General features: G+C 43.4%; 1 protein-coding gene across 1 annotated transcript in view; it reads right to left on the reverse strand.

Moving 5' to 3' along the window:
- Window positions 1-16441, reverse strand: part of MARCHF1 (membrane associated ring-CH-type finger 1) — a 248870-nt gene that overhangs the window by 37179 nt on the left and 195250 nt on the right. The window contains exon 6 of the mRNA XM_033941799.1: window positions 8701-8848. Within this exon, the coding sequence (XP_033797690.1) occupies window positions 8701-8848 (148 nt within the window). The remainder of the gene's footprint in view (window positions 1-8700; window positions 8849-16441) is intronic.

Genomic DNA, 16441 nt, shown 5'->3' on the forward strand with positions numbered 1-16441 from the left:
GCTAGCTCCAATAAGCAGGAAGAATTATTATTTAAGTTTCCAAGTTTATTATATGATTTGATTAATCGCTTACTCCAGATTCTAAGCGATGTACAGCTAAAAATTACAAAGTTAGGGTGAACATACATAACTAATAAAAATTAATATGTATCATAAAAGTACATAACATAACATTACATGACTAAACATAAGCAACAAGATTATTTAACATATATGATCAAAGAAAGGTAAAGTTATGGGAAGAAATACAATTCAATATAAAAGAAACAATTAAGGTAAAATAACATTGGGAAAAGTATTTATATACAACTTATAGCCTAAGTGGTTTACATTCAGGATTCAGGCATTTTCCCCTATCTGTCCCGGTGGGCTCACACTCTATCTAATGTACCTGGGGCAAAGGGAGATTAAGTGACTTGCCCAGGGTCACAGGGAGCAACACAGAAAAATCACTTACTAAATTCAAAGGCTTACTAAAAAGCTGGCTGTTTAGGGATGCCTTTAACTGATCTTTCTTAACCACATTACTTCTTTCTTTGAACTTATCTGGACAAAGAACACTGTTTTTTTCCCCCCTCATTTTCTGTAGTGTTTTTACGTCATAATTATTTTAATGCCCTGTTTGCTGTAAAAAAAATTTTTATTTTACCTACTTTTAATTTTGTAAATCGCATTGGATTTGGATACTGCGATTATATCAAATATTATAATAAACTTGAAACTTGATAAACTTGAACCCACCACCTCAAGGGGCTGAGGTTGTAGCTCTAACCACTGCGCCACACACTCCCCACTAAAGAATGGGAGAGTTACAGAAGAGGATTTGGGCAAGAAAATCTTTGTCAGTGGAAGTCTAGCGAGAGGAAGGCATTACTCACCCACCTGCCTGAGGGTAGCATGCAAGGTGAGATAGGGGTAGGAGAAGGGATTATATGACTAGGATGTGTGGAGACACAAGACCCTGGCTTATGTCCCCCCCCCCCAATCCCAGCCCTTGCTCTATGACGGTGCCACATATGAACCATTTATTTAACCCATTCCCTTGCCCTCCCACCAATTACAACAGTTATCAAAGCTGCAAAGTTAAACTGAACCAAGAAACCAGACTCTGCATACAATGCAACACCACAGAAACAGTGACACATATCCCCTAATACTGTGCAAAATATAAAGACAGTAGATGTAAATTTGAAAAAAAACTTCTACATAACAGTCACCACTTTACAAATTAACAAATAGAAATAAAACAAGTAATGAGAAATATGAAAATACCATTTTATTGGACTAATCCATTTTTCAATTAGCTTTCAGAGGCCAAATCTTTCTTCAAGACAGTACAGTAAACAGCTGTTATGGTATCCTGTCCTGATCTGAGGAAAGGGGTTTAGTCCCCCCCCAAATTGCCCCAAACTTGGTTAATTGGTTAAACTGGTTAAACTTGGTTCAGTTTAACTTTGCAGCTTTGATAACTGTTGTAATTGGTGGGAGGGCAAGGGAATGGGTTAAATAAATGATTCATATGTGGCACCGTCATAGAGCAAGGGCTGGGATTGGGGGGGGGGGACATAAGCCAGGGTCTTGTGTCACCACACATCCTAGTCATATAATCCAGTGTCTCTCAAAGTTTCTCGAGCCGGGGCACACTAAAGTTAGTGGCCAAGGCTTGAAGCACCCAGGAGTGCGCGGATGTCGCTGTGATGACATCAGACATACAGTGTTCTCCCCAGGGCCTTTCAGCCGGGCGCTCCGCCCAGCTAATTTAGATGAGCGCCCGGCTGTAATCTCGATCGCAATCCTGCTGCTGCTGCCGCCTTCTGCTCAACATTAAAAAAAAAAAAACCTTCTCACCGGCTTGGAGATTTACCGGGCTGACTCGGCACAGTCTGAATCGCAGGAGCCTGACATTTTTATTTTATTTTTTTTAGTTTTTAACGCCAGCAAGCGACTTGAACCCATGCTCCCCGGCGGGGCTCTAACGTGCATGCCGCTTCCCTCCGAAACCGGAAGTCACGTCCCGAGGGGGGAAGAGAAGGGAAGTCGGCATGCACACGCCCCGGAGCATGGGTTCGCTATAGGAGACAGGCCAGCTTACAACTTGCTCTTGCTTGCTTCGGGTTTTCCTCGCTGTCGGGTCCTGCCTACTTTCTGTTTCCGTGAAGGCAGGACCCGGCAACGAGGAAGGCCCAAAGCAAGCAAGAGCAGCGAGTTGTAAGCTTCCCTTCCGTTGCTGATTTATGGAAGTTAGGTCAGCGATGGAAGGAAGCTTACAACTTGCGTTAGTCCAGCCCTGCACAACATGCGGCCCAAAACGGATGTCACTGCCGATATGGCTCTCACTCCGCTCTCCTTTGAAGATTAGCTCAGGAGGCAAGATTTAGCCCGAGATCAGACGAACATTAAAGGGCATCTGAGCAGATTGAGGAGAACATGTCCTGTTTTTCCATGCCTAAAAATACCACCTTGTCTAATGTAATCCCTGATCAGATCCTTAAGAGTAATGCAACTATGTATGCTGGACAGTCTCCTCCAGTAAACAGAGCTTTAAAGCCTGCAGCTATACAGAACCAGATGGTCAAAGGGCTCCAAAGTGTAGTATTGCCAAGGGATCTGTCTCACAAGTTTCTGCTGCTGGCAGATGTAAACACAGCACAAGAAATAGAGACTTGTGGCATTCTGTGTGGAAAGCTGATGCATAATGAATTTACTATTACCCATGTAATAGTGCCAAAGCAGTCTGCTGGACCAGACTACAGTACAGTGATATGGAGAATGTGGAAGAATTATTCAGTGTTCAAGATCAATATGATCTCCTCACAGAAGAAAGACGGAGAGAAAGAGAGAGGCAGATACTGGAGAGGGGGGGAGAGAAGGGAAGGGGAGAGAGATGTCAGACCATGGGGTGGAGTGGCAAGGAAGGAAGGAAGGAAAGGAGAAGAGAGAGATGCCAGAGCATAGGGGAGAGGTGGAGACAAAAAATGGAGAGGGGTTGAAGCTGAAATAAATCATGTACAAAGGAGAGAAAGAGCACAGGATATAGAGTTTACTGAAGAGACATAGAAAGAGGGAATATACCATATGGAACAGAGAGAGAGCAGACACTGGATGGAAAAGGCAGAAAGGGTGGACAGTGGATGCAAGGAGCAGAGATAGGGTGGACAGTAGATGGAAGGGGTAGAGAGAGGGTAGAGGCTGGTGGAAGGGGCAAAGAGAGAGGACAGATGTTGCCTGGAAGGGAGCGAGGACAAATGCTGAATAGAAAGAAGAGAGTGAAGAGAAGATGACTAAAGCAGAAACGACAAAAGGTAGAAAAAAAAATATTTTTTTTGCTTTACGTAGAATCAAGTAGTATTGTAACTGTATTGATTAAAATTTATCAATAGGAAATGGAAATAAGGCAATTTTGGGGGGGACTAAACCCCTTTCCTCAGATCAGGACAGGATACCATAACAGCTGTTTACTGTACTGTCTTGAAGAAAGATTTGGCCTCTGAAAGCTAATTGAAAAATGGATTAGTCCAATAAAATGGTATTTTCATATTTCTCATTATTTGTTTTATTTCTATTTGTTAATTTGTAAAGTGGTGACTGTTATGTAGAAGTTTTTTTTCAAATTTACATCTACTGTCTTTATATTTTGCACAGTATTAGGGGATATGTGTCACTGTTTCTGTGGTGTTGCATTGTATGCAGAGTCTGGTTTCTTGGTTCAGTTTAACTTTTGACTACATATTTCTATTTTTAGTTTGTGATTATTCCATATTGGGCGAGGGTGTATCTGTGTTCTGTGTGTATGAAAAGGACATGGCTTTCTGTTAGCATCGACTATAGGATCAATTGACTGTGTAGGATCTGGTTTGTTTAGTTTTACAATGCGTGTGTTTGTGTTCTAGTGCTCACTGCAGTGTTTAAGATGCTGCCTTTTCCTAGATGCACCCTTATTGTGTGACTCATGGATTATTACTAAAAATATCTTTTTTTATATAGAGGAGGGGGTTGTTAAAAAAATGATTAGCACGGGCTGTCATATATACTAGGTACACCACTGGATTTAATGACCCTATTCTAACTTTACTGTTGACGTAGGTGTTGTCCCCCCCAAAACATAGACACACACATTATAAAGAATTAAATTAAAGTTGTATTATCATCAAGCAGCTTTCAAATGACATTATAAGCAAATAAAAATAAAATATTTTTAATACATTGCTAATTATTACCTGCATCTTTACCTATACTGTTTTGCCCTAGCTTTTACTATGTACTATAGCAAAATAAAAAAGAAGCAGATAAAGATTAATCACACAGGTGTCCTTCAAGGCTCAGTAACACCTCTCCATAAATTATGTGGAAGAGGTCTGGAAGTGGGGATAGCATCTATTTTATATCCTCAGTGAGACCTCAGGAAGGAACCTAGTGATCAAAACATTATTAGACGTGTTGTACAGCCATTTCTTGTATGACTGGATGAGCTATATTTATCTTTTTTTTTTTTAGTTGTTTAAATTCATGCAGAAATAAATGGTTAGATTGAACCTAATGACTTCATTAACGCATTTCCCTTTTAAACCTCTATACCATTTGAAAGAGGGTGAATATCTAATTATTCACTTCTAGAATTGGATACTTCTTAGATTTAGTAAAAATATTCTGGCACAAGTGTCAAACCTTAACAAAGGAAGTCATATCGAGCATTGGAAAATAATAATAATTAACTAATAAAAATAGTATACATTTAATTTTCTCCACTACCAAATTTCCCCGCCCCGCCCCACCCGGCTACTTTTTCATGCCACCCGGCTGGAAAAAATTTCTGGGGAGAACACTGAACATATATAATAATAACTTTATTTTTGTATACCGCCATACCCCGAAGAGTTCTAGGCGGTTCACATTAGTTAGACAGAGATTACAAATGGTTACATTTCAAATTGATCATAGAGTTGCAAACAGCAAGGAGAGAGTAAGTGCAAGTGGTTACATATCAATTATATGCGAACAGCAAGGAGAGAAGTAGGGGGGAAAGGGGGGCGACGGGGGGGGAGTAGGTCAGAGAGGGGGGGTGGAGGAGGATTGAAAAGGGGCATTAAGGTCTTGGTCTCGGAATAGGTGATTTTTGAGTAGTTTTCTAAAGTCAAGGTAGTTGTAGGCCTTGAGGACCATTTGGGCTAGCCAGGGGTTTAGTTTGGCGGCTTGGAAGGCGTAGGTTTTGTCCAGGAATTTTTTTGAGTGGCATAGTTTTAGGGAGGGAAAGGCATGAAGAGTTGAATTTTACGGGTGTTCTTATAGTTGTGGTTAAGGGTGAAGTGAGGGGTGATGTAGCTTGGGGATAGACCAAATATTGTTTTGTAGCAAAAACAGGCGAATTTGAATATGATTCTGGATTCTAGTGGGAGCCAGTGGAGTTTGTAGTAGAAAGGGGTGATATGGTCCCATTTTTTCAGGTCAAATATGACCCTGGTCAAGTCACTTAATCCTCCATTGCCCCAGGTACATTAGAAAGATCAAGAGCCCACCGGGCAGATAGGGAAAATGCTTGAAGCACCTGTATGTAAGTTTACATATAGGTACTTCAAGCATTTTCCCTATTTGTCCCAGTGGGCTCTCGATCTATCTAATGTAGCTGGGGCAGTGGAGGATTAAGTGTCTTGACCAGGGTCACAAGGAGCAGCACGGGGTTTGAACCCACAATCTCGGGGTGCTGAGGCTGTAACTCTAACCACTACACTACACCCTTAGGCCTGCACATGACACCTATATGTGGGTACAGTGACTTTAGGGTGGGGTTTGGAAGGCTCACAATTTCTACCATAAGTGTAATGATTAAAGTGGAGCATGTCCCTGTATGCAAATCGCTTTGACTGTGGTTGTAAAACTACAAAAAGGCGGTATACAAGTCCCAATCCCTTTCCCTACTAGTGTGCTGAATAGTGGGTTTTGCAGGGCTCACCGTACAATATAAGAGGGTTATGGTGAAATGTGTACACTTCTCCCTCCGGATTCGTGGGGGATAGGGGCAGAGCCGGACCACGAATGGCAAAAAAATGTGAATATCCGGCTCTGACCCACCCCCACCTCCCTCCCGCCTTCCCGGCCTTACCTGGTGGTCTAGCGGGCTTTCGGGACAGGAGCGATCTTCCTTCGCTCCTGCCCCGTGCAAATCGCCATTAGGAAATGGCTGCTGTGAGTTCCCGTAGTCTCTCGAGATTACGACGGAAACTTCCTACAGCTATTTCCTAATGGCGATCTGCACATAGCAGGAGCGTAGGAAGATCGCTCCTGCCCCGAAAGCCCGCTAGACCACCAGGTAAGGCCGAGATGCCGGGGGGAAGACTTAACGATGTTTTTTTTTTTTCCCCCTTCCCCCAAAAATCGTGAATATGTGAAATTGCGATTACCAAAACCGCGAATGGGGAGGGGGAAGTGTACCTGGGACTTTTGAATGTGAGGATCACTGCAGTGCCAACTAGGGTGCTCCACTGCTCTGCTGGGATGTCAGTGTGGCCAGTCTACTAAGAATGCTAGCCCCTCCTACATCAGAACGGCTTGTTCTGAGTTTTTCTTTCGAAACTGGCTCAAAAAGAGAGATGCACTGAGCACAAACACAAAACAAAATAGACTTTTTGCAGTGTTGAAAATACCCATGTTTGGTAGCTGGATTTTTGTGCATCTTCCACAAAACGTCTAAACTCAGATTTAGACATCATATCAAACATGTCACTCTAACTTTTTTCCAGATGCAGTGACCAAATTATCATGCAGTATTCAAGATGTGGTCACACCTTGGAGTGATACAAAGGCATTATAATTCACTCATTTTTGTTGTGTTATGTTATGTTAATGCAGGGGTGCCCACACTTTTTGGGCTTGCGAGCTACTTTTAAAATGACCAAGTCAAAATGATCTACCAACAATAAAATTTTAAAAAATGCAAAGCACACTCTATGCAGAGAAAATGTTAATTATCATTTATATTCCGGGGTTTTTTCAAAGAGGCCAAGGCAGATGACTTTATGCAATGTCACCTCAGTAACAACTATACAAAAATAGACAAATATACCCCCTCCCTTTTTACTAAACCACCATAGCGGTTTTTAGCGCAGGGAGTTGCGCTAAATGCCCTATGCTGCTCTCGACGCTCATAGGTTCCCTGTGCTAAAAACCGCTATTGCGGTTTAGTAAAAGGGGGGCCATAGTGCAAAATATAGACAGTAGATTCTCAAAATGGACACATTTTGATCACTAAATTGAAAATAAAACAATTTTTCCTACCTTTGTTGTCTGGTGATTTCATCAGTTTGGTTGCACTTTCTTCTTCTGATTGTGCATCCAATATTTCTTCCCTTCTTTCATCCCCCTGTATGCTTCCTCTCCTCCAGACCTCATTCCCTCCCCCACCTTTTTCTTCCTCTCTCTCTCTGACCCCTCCCCTTTCTTTCTCCCTGTCCCCTTTCTATCATTCTTCCTGTCTTTATCTCTCCATGCCCCCTTTCTTTCTTTCTGTGTCCCTGCACCCTTTCTTTCATTCTTTCTTTCTCTCTCCATGCCCCCTTTCTTTCTTTTTGTCTCCATGCCTCCCTTTCTTTCTTTCTCCATGCCCCCTTTTCTTTCTTTCTGTTTCACTCCTTTCTTTCTGACTCCCTGCCTGCCCATTTCTTTCTCCATATCCCCTGTCTGTCTTCCTTTCTCCCTGCCCCTCCAAGCCACCACCGCCACTATTGAGGTACAGGCCCCCAAGCCAGTGCCGCCGAGTTCTGAGTTCTCCCTGCTTCCTGACACCGTAAACAGGACAGCAGAAGCGCCGTTCCCACCAGCCTTCCCCCCAACATAAATTCTGACATCGGAGAGGAAGTTCTGGGCCAGCCAGGCAGCGATTGGCTGGCCCGGAACTTCCTCTCTGATGTCAGAATTTATGTCGGGGGGAAGGCTGGTGGGCCCGGTGCTTCTGCTGTCTTGTTTATGGCGTTGGGAAGCAGGGAGAACACGAAGGCAACGCGAGTTGATCATGGAGTCCTGGATGGGCTCCGCGATCGACTCGCATTGCCTTCGCGATCTACTGATCGATCTCGATCGACCTTTTGGGCACCCCTGTGTTAATGGAATGCTTCCATCCTGCCATTTCCTAACCAAACGAAGTTCAAAGCGAGTAACAACAAAAAAGAATATAAAAAAACAACAAAGACGGTTCAGACAGATATATTTAACCCTCTATTCTAAATTTTTGAAAAAGCCAAGTTTTCGATCTTTTACAAAATATAATATAGGAAGTAATTGTACGAGTCTCAAGAGAAAGTAAATTCCATACTTGTACTGTCTGATAAATAGACCCCCTTTTACAAAGCCATGTTATACTTTTTTATCATAGAATTCATATGAGCGTCAGAACTAATACTGCCACAGCCGGCAATAACAAAGCCTAATGCAGCTTCATAAGGGGGGGAGGAGGGTGTATGATTTACAATGTACAGGATATGCTTATGTATTACATCCTTCGCTGATGGAAAAGTCAATAATAACCAATTCATAGTGACTTATTTTTATTGATTTATTTTTTTAGGATATCAGTTACATAAATTGATGCTTAGCTTTGCTTCAAGGATTTGTCTTTTTATTATCAAAGGCAATACGTTCGGTAAGAGCTTAAATAGTTGAAAATGTGATAAATAATAAGTTTAAAAAGGAAAGCAATAAAAAGAAACTTACCATTGTCATTCCCCTGTTTGATTTCCTCAGCAGTTCGATCTATTAAAACATACAATGACCAAACGACGCATGTGATTGCAATAACGTGGAATGTGACAGAACACACTATCTTTCTTCTTTCACTTGTTGTCATCTGTAGTTTCTCCCACTATAATTAGAAGAATTTGAAATAACTTCAGTTTGTAACATCAGTAAAACAGATTTCATATGACTTTGGTGGCAATGTATAAAATAAACAGGAAGATTATTTTCTGTACTGTGATGCTAAGAAGTATAGAAACATGATGGCAGATAAAAGCCAAATAACTCATCCAGTTTGCCCATCCGCAGTAACCATTATCTCTTCCTCTCTCTCTATTGGCTAAGGCTCTTTACACCTGCATTGTGAGGTCATAGAACTTTATGATTATAGGCTAAGGTTCTTAATACTTGCATTGTGAGGTCATAGAACATTATAGCTATAGAAACATAGAAACATGATGGCAGATAAAGGCCAAATAACTCATCCAGTTTGCCCATCCGCAGTAACTATTATCTCTTCCTCTCTCTCTATTGGCTAAGACTCTTTACACCTGCATTGTGAGGTCATAGAACTTTATGATTATAGGCTAAGGCTCTTAATACTTGCATTGTGAGGTCATAGATCATTATAGCTATAGAAACATAGAAACATGATGGCAGATAAAGGCCAAATAACTCATCTAGTCTGCTCATCTGCAGTAACCATTATCTCTTCCTCTCTCTAAGAGATCCCATGTGCCTATGCCAGGCTTTCTTGAATTCAGACACAGTCTCTGTCTCCACCACCTCTTCTGGAAGACTGTTCCATGCATCTAACACCCTTTCTGTAAAAAAGTATTTCCTTAGATTACTCCTTAATTTCATCCTATGCCTTCTCATTCCAGAGCTTCCTTCAAGCGAAAGAGACGCGACCCATGCACATTTACATCCTGTGGGTATTTAAAAGTCTCTATCATATCTCTCCTCTCCCACCTTTCCTTTAAGTCTGTCCCCATATGCTTTATGACGAAGACAACGCACCATTTTAGTAGCTCTGTTTTGGGTACGTTTTCTAGAGCATTCCGGTTAATATTCAGTTGGCAGTGGTCAGAATTTTTTAAGTACTGAACTATCCTTGGATATTATTAGTATTATTTGGATTGTGCTTACACCATTTGAATAGTAGCTCAAAGTGAGTTACATTCAGATACATTAGGGGGTCCTTTTATCAAGCTGCGGTAGGGGTTTAACGCGCATTAAACCGCTTGCCGCGCTTAGCCGCTAGCGCCTGCATTGAGCAGACGTTAGTTTTTTAGCCGGCCGCGGGGGTTAGCGCGTGATGAAACGTCTGATGCGCTAACCTCGCTAGCGCAGCTTGATAAAAGGACCCCTAGGTATTTTCAAGTCCCTGGAATGCTCACAATCCAATCCAGTTTAGTCATTGTATGGATTTACAGAACTTTGGATGAATAAAGGCATTTTGATTTATCAGATGAGTTGAAAGACACTTTTTTTGTGCACCATTCTGACTGGGTCAATTCCACTCTGGTTTTAGGCTCACAATCCAATCCAGTTTAGATAAGATTTGAAAACCTACCTGTTTAAGTAATTTTTAAAACAGTAATTTTGAACTTTTTCCAGTCTGATCTATGTAATGCTTAGTTATGACAAGTCTTTTGATTGTAATCTGCACTGAACCTTTATTTATTTATTTTTTTTTAGTAACTGTGAAATATAAATACATATATTATATTGTAACTCTGTAATGGACTCACAAGCAGCTTTATTTATATCCCCCAAAGCAAGAACCTTCCATCCTTAAAGCAGAAATTAATTTCATCAGTTTCAGGGGAAGGAACGATGTGTTAAGGCGTATATTGATTACTTTCAATGAGGGGACTGTCAATAGGTTTTGAGAAGAGGATCTTAATGGTCGAGATAAGGGGCTCCTTTTACTAAGCACGCGTTCTTGATGCATAGCGTGCGCTAAAGACGCTAGCGCACCTTAGTAAAAGGAGCCCAAAGTGTGTGGTATGCAAAATTTGTCGATGAAACGGGGGGGCATTCGTAATATGAATCTTGAAAAGTTATAAGTGCTATTTTATGTGTAATTCTGTGTGCAATTGGTAACCATGGTCAAGACTGAGGGCTCCTTTTATCAAGTGCGGTAGGCAGTTAACGCGCGGAATACTGCGCATTCAACCGCCTACCGTGCTAGTCGCTAACGCCTCCATTGAGGAGGCGTTAGTTTTTTGGCTTGCTGCGGGGGTTAGCGCGTGATGAAATGTCCGACTCGCTAACCCCCGTAGCGCGCCTTGATAAAAGGAGCCCTGAGCTCATTATCTTTCCCCCTAAAACCATTTTTCCTTTTCCCTATTCTATTTCTGTGGATACCAGTGCACTCATTCTGAAGGTCCTCTGTATTTCCCTTTACCCCTCCCCAGGAACTACATTCATTAGGCAAATCTCTCTTATCTGTACCCTTCTCTTCCACTGCTGACTCCAGATTCTGTTCCTTTTATCTTGCCGCTCTGTATGCCTGGAAGAGATTTCCTGAGTCAGTTCGTCAAGCTCTGTCTGGCCGTAATCAAATCTAAGCGAAAAGCCCATCTCTAAGAGAAAGGGCTGTGACTCACTGGTTGCGCTGCTGCCTCCGTAACCAGAGGTTGGGTGATCAAATCCCGGTGCTGCACCTCGTGACCCTGGGCAAGTCACTTAATCCTCCAGCGCCCACCACTTTGAAATGCCAAAGCAAAAAAAAAAAAAAAAAAAAGGCAGTATACAATTCCCCATTGCCTTTTAACTTCTATTCACCTGTTCAGTTCCCATGTATTTGAATCATTCTTAATTCACTAACCCCTTATTTGTCTTGCATAGGTCAAAAGCTCTGTTGAACATGTATCATCTTTTACAATGCTGCAAAAATCTGGTAGTGCTACAGAAATTATTAGTAGCAGTAAGACAACCTTTGCAAATGCAAATATAGCAAAAAATGGAATAGTACAACCGTGCACGAACGAATGGGAACAAATTGCTGTGAAGAATCCCTGAAGCAGCCGGCAAACGGCGAAAGAGGGCCTTGTTGGAGTGGTTCAGCAAGGATCTCCTGAGTGCGACATCTAGGTGAATTGCGGGACGCCGACGAAGTGAGGAAAAAAGACGGTGCCAGCTGTGGAGTCCAGTTTGTCTGCCATGTCTAGATTGTAAGCTCTTTCGAGCAGGAAATGTACACTTCTCCCTCCGTATTCGCTATGATAGGGGATTAACAGAACCGCAAATACAGAAAAACCGCGAATAACTTTTTCATATGTTATTCGCTGTTTTCTATTAAAAACCATCGTGAATATGGTGAAACCGCGAATAACATGGTGGGAGACGTGGCCTGTTCCTGAAGGAGAGGCAAAACTCGGTGAAGAAAGTGCTGGGAATCATTGATTTTCTCTGTAAAAGCTTGGAATCAGCGATTTCTCTATGCAAGCTGATGTAATTTGTTGGGGGGGAGGGGAGGGGGAGGAGCCAGCAAGCTAAAAACTGTGAATAATCGAAACCGCAATTGCTGAGACCGCGAATACGGAGGGAGAAGTGTACATCACTGCAGAGAAATGATAAATGGTAGTAGTAGATAGCATCCCTCTCACTGCCAGCAGTTCAGGCTGCAGTCACGTTTCTTTAGGTCCTGTTGTTCCTTTTCTGTCAGAAGGAACTGGGAACTCTACTAGCATTTCACACTTCCAGTGTTTAAGGTGGAAGGTTCCTTTCAGGCTATCCATTATCCACCAATGCTCTCCTCAGCTGTTCCGAGCTACTCATTGCTCTGCATAACTGTCTTCACTCAACACGTTACCCAGGTATATCATTTCTGTGTCCTAATTCATCCTTGATCTGATGGACCATAGTAATGAGTGTTTATTGTTCAATTATTTGAACATAATGCTATTGCACTAATTAAAAATAGCAAAAGTATCCCATTTATACATTAATAATAGGGCAGAAACATTAACAGGACTGCATGATTTTAGTTTCCACTCATTATTCATTAGGATTATTTTTGAAGTTGAAAACTGAGTGCAACTCATGTCACTAGCACTGGCTACGGATCTACAATGGTGCAAACTCATCTAATATAGAATTATCTGAACAGACTGTTGTGGTTGATTCCTCTGTTTCATAATAATGATTATGTTACATTGTGCATGCAGATGCTCTTAGTGTTATCTTTTACTGCCATCAGCTGGCAGCTAGCACAATTGCAGTTTATAACATCGATACTGAATAAAGAGCTTGCTGATGCTAATCACCTCCCCCCTTTTACTAAACAGCAACAGTGGTTATTAGCGCAGGAAGCCACGCTGAATGCTCCGCGCTGCTCCCGATGCTCATAGAAACTCTATGAGCGTCAGGAGCAGCGCAGAACATTCAGTGCAGCTCCCTGCGCTAATAACCGCTATCGTGGTTTAGTAAAAAAGGGGGGAGAGGGGTGATTATGAAATACTCTCCATAATCCACAAACGAGCATCTCCCACTAACTGCAATTTCTCCCTCCGACTATTTATATCTGTTTTCATTTTTATTTTGCTAGGTTTGTCTTATTTCTATTTCTTTTTTTCCTGCCTCATCTGGAGTATTGCGTTCAATTCTGGTCTCTTTATCTCAAGAAAGATATAGTGGCGCTAGATAAGGTTCAAAGAAGAGTGACCAAGATGGTAAAGGAGTTGGAACTCCTCTCGTATGAGGAAAGACTAAAACGGTTCGGGTTCTTCAGCTTGGAAAAGAGACGGCTGAGGGGAGATATGATTGAAGTCTACAAAATCCTGAGTGGAGTAGAACGGACACAAGTGGATCGATCTTTCACTCCGTCAAAAATTACAAAGACTAGGGGACACTCAATGGAGTTACAGGGAAATACTTTTAAAACCAATATCAGGAAATTTTTTTTTCACTCAGAGAATAGTTAAGCTCTAGAACGCGTTGCCAGAGGATGTGGTAAGAGCGGACAGCTTAGCTGGTTTTAAGAAAGGTTTGGACAAGTTCATGGAGGAAAAGTCCATAGTCTGTTTTTGAGAAAGATATGGAGAAGCCACTGCTTGCCCTGGATCGGTAGCATGGAATATTGCTACTGTTTGGGGTTCCGGAATCTTTTGTTACTCTTTGGGATTCCGGAACCTTGCTAATCTTTAGGATTCTGAATGGAATGTTACAACTCTTTGGGTTTTGGCCAGGTACTAGGGATCTGGATTGGCTACTGTGAGAACGGGCTACTGGGCTTGAAGGACCATTGGTCTGACCCAGAATGTTCTTATGTTAATTTATATTTATCTTGTTTGATTTACTATTCTATATTTTTCTATACAACATAACCACTCTGCTCCACGTTCCCTGGTTCTCTACATCCCTCTGAGGCTTCTTCTTCCTACTCATCTTCCTTCTATGTGTTTAGGGCTCCTTTTACTAAGGTGCGCTAGCGTTTTTAGTATATGCAGCAGATTAGCACACGCTAACCCCGCGCTACGCGGCTAGAACTAGCGTCAGCTCAATGCTGGCGTTAGCGTCTAGCGCGCACTATTCCGCGCGTTAATGCCCTAACGCAGCTTAGTAAAAGGAGCCCTTAGTTTTGTAAACCAATTAATTCTCAAATACAAACAGTATATCAAATATGATAAATGCAATACAATACAATTCTCTTTCACATCATACCTGGAATTTCTATTCTTAAAAATTTCACACAGTCATCTCTCTCCTATAGAATATTTATTCGGTTGACTCAATACCCTCTTTAACATATAGCACCCCTTTTCCAATCTGATTTACTCACTCATATCACTGTGATACAATTTCCATTTTATTTATTAACTAGTCTTTAAGCCCGTTACATTAACGGGTGCTAGAATAGATGTGTCTGTCTGTCTGTGTTTTTTTATCTCTCTCTCCTTGGTCGCTGTCTGTGTCCTTCTGTCTTCCCCCCCCCCCCCCCCGAGCACAGCTGTCTGTCCCCAGCACACACCTCCCCCCCAAAGCAGTCCCCTTTCCCTCTCCCTGTCTCTCCATGGCCCCTTCTGTCTTCCCCCAGAGCAAAACTGTCTGTCCCCAGCACACCTCCCCCCAAAGCAGCCCCCTTTCCCTCTCCCTATCTCTCCATGGCCCCTTCTGTCTCCCCCCAGCACACCCCTCCCCCCAAAGCAGCCCCCTTTCCCTCTCCCTGTCTCTCCATGGTCCCTTCTGTCTTCCCCCAGAGCAAAACTGTCTCTCCCCAGCACACCTCCCCCCAAAGCAGCCCCCTTTCCCTCTCCCTATCTCTCCATGGCCCCTTCTGTCTCCCCCAGCACACCCCTCCCCCCAAAGCAGCCCCCTTTCCCTCTCCCTATCTCTCCATGGCCCCTTCTGTCTCCCCCCAGCACACCCCTCCTCCCAAAGCAGCCCCCTTTCCCTCTCCCTGTCTCTCCATGGCTCCTTCTGTCTTCCCCCCAGAGCAAAGCTGTTTGCCCAAAGCACACCCCTCCCCCAAAGCAGCCCCCTTTCCCTCTCCCTGTCTCTCCATGGCCCCTTCTGTCTTCCCCCCAGAGCAAAGCTGTCTGTCCCGAGCACACCTCCCCCCAAAGCAGCCCCCTTTCCCTCTCCCTATCTCTCCATGGCCCCTTCTGTCTCCCCCAGCACACCCCTCCCCCAAAGCAGCCCCCTTTCCCTTTCCCTCTCCCCCTGGCCCCCGATGTTGATCCGCTTCTTACCCTCCCTCCATCCCGGCATCTTCTGGCCTGCTCCTCTTCAAAGCAGCCTGCGTTGGTGGTGGACGGCTTTAGCGAACCTCGCAGGCCGCTCTCCAACTCGGTAGCATGTTCCCTCTGATGCGATCCCGTGCATCAGAGGGAACGTGCTACTGAGGTTGGAGAGCGGCCTGCGAGGTTCTTTAAAGCTGGCCAGCATAGCAGGCTGCTCTGAAGAGGAGGATAAGTGGCGGCGGCGGCAGCGGCGAGTGAGGGCGGGATGGGCTGCTCTGAAGAGGAGGATTAGTGGCGGCGGCGGCAGTGGCGAGTGAGGGCGGGAGGTGTGTTCCCTGCCGAGGACGCGGGCAGGGAGAGAGCTTGCCTGCGCTTCCAAATGGTGAGTGAGGGCGGGAGGAGGGAAGTGGCCAGAATGTTCCCTGCCGCCGGGTTCTAAAATGGAACACGACCACGGATCACACACCACAGTGGCAAGGAACACGAAACCCTAAGTGCGCATGCATGCTTAGGGTTTTATTATATAGGATTATTTATAAACCACTTATATCCTAAATGGTTTACATCCAGGTGCTTTATCATTTTTCCCTATCTGTCCCAGTTGACTCAAACTCTATCTAGTGTACCTGGGGCAATGAGGGGATTATGTGACTTGCCCAGGGTCACAAGGAGCAGTGAAGGATTTAAACCCATGGCCTCAGGGTGCTGAGGCTGTAGTTCTAACCCCTGCGCCACACACTCCCTTTTGTTCATTTTCCAATGTCAGAATTAACAGCCTGAAGAACTGGGCAAAGATAAGGCCATATGTGAACTTTGAAGACCAGCAGTTTATGTCTGAAAAGGAATTACACGGTCTCAATAGGTCATGTACAGCAATATCAGCAGCCCAATTTTAAAAACAATGTAGCATTAGATGTAAAAAGCTCATTTTGTCTCAGCATATGTACAACTGCTAGAACTTTGTTTTTCTTTCCACAAGCATGTAGATGTGTCCTTGTGTTATTCAGCAGTGCCATCTGCTGGGTATT

The sequence above is a fragment of the Geotrypetes seraphini genome, chromosome 1 (genome assembly GCF_902459505.1).
Source record: "Geotrypetes seraphini chromosome 1, aGeoSer1.1, whole genome shotgun sequence".
Classification (NCBI taxonomy): Eukaryota; Metazoa; Chordata; class Amphibia; order Gymnophiona; family Dermophiidae; genus Geotrypetes; species Geotrypetes seraphini.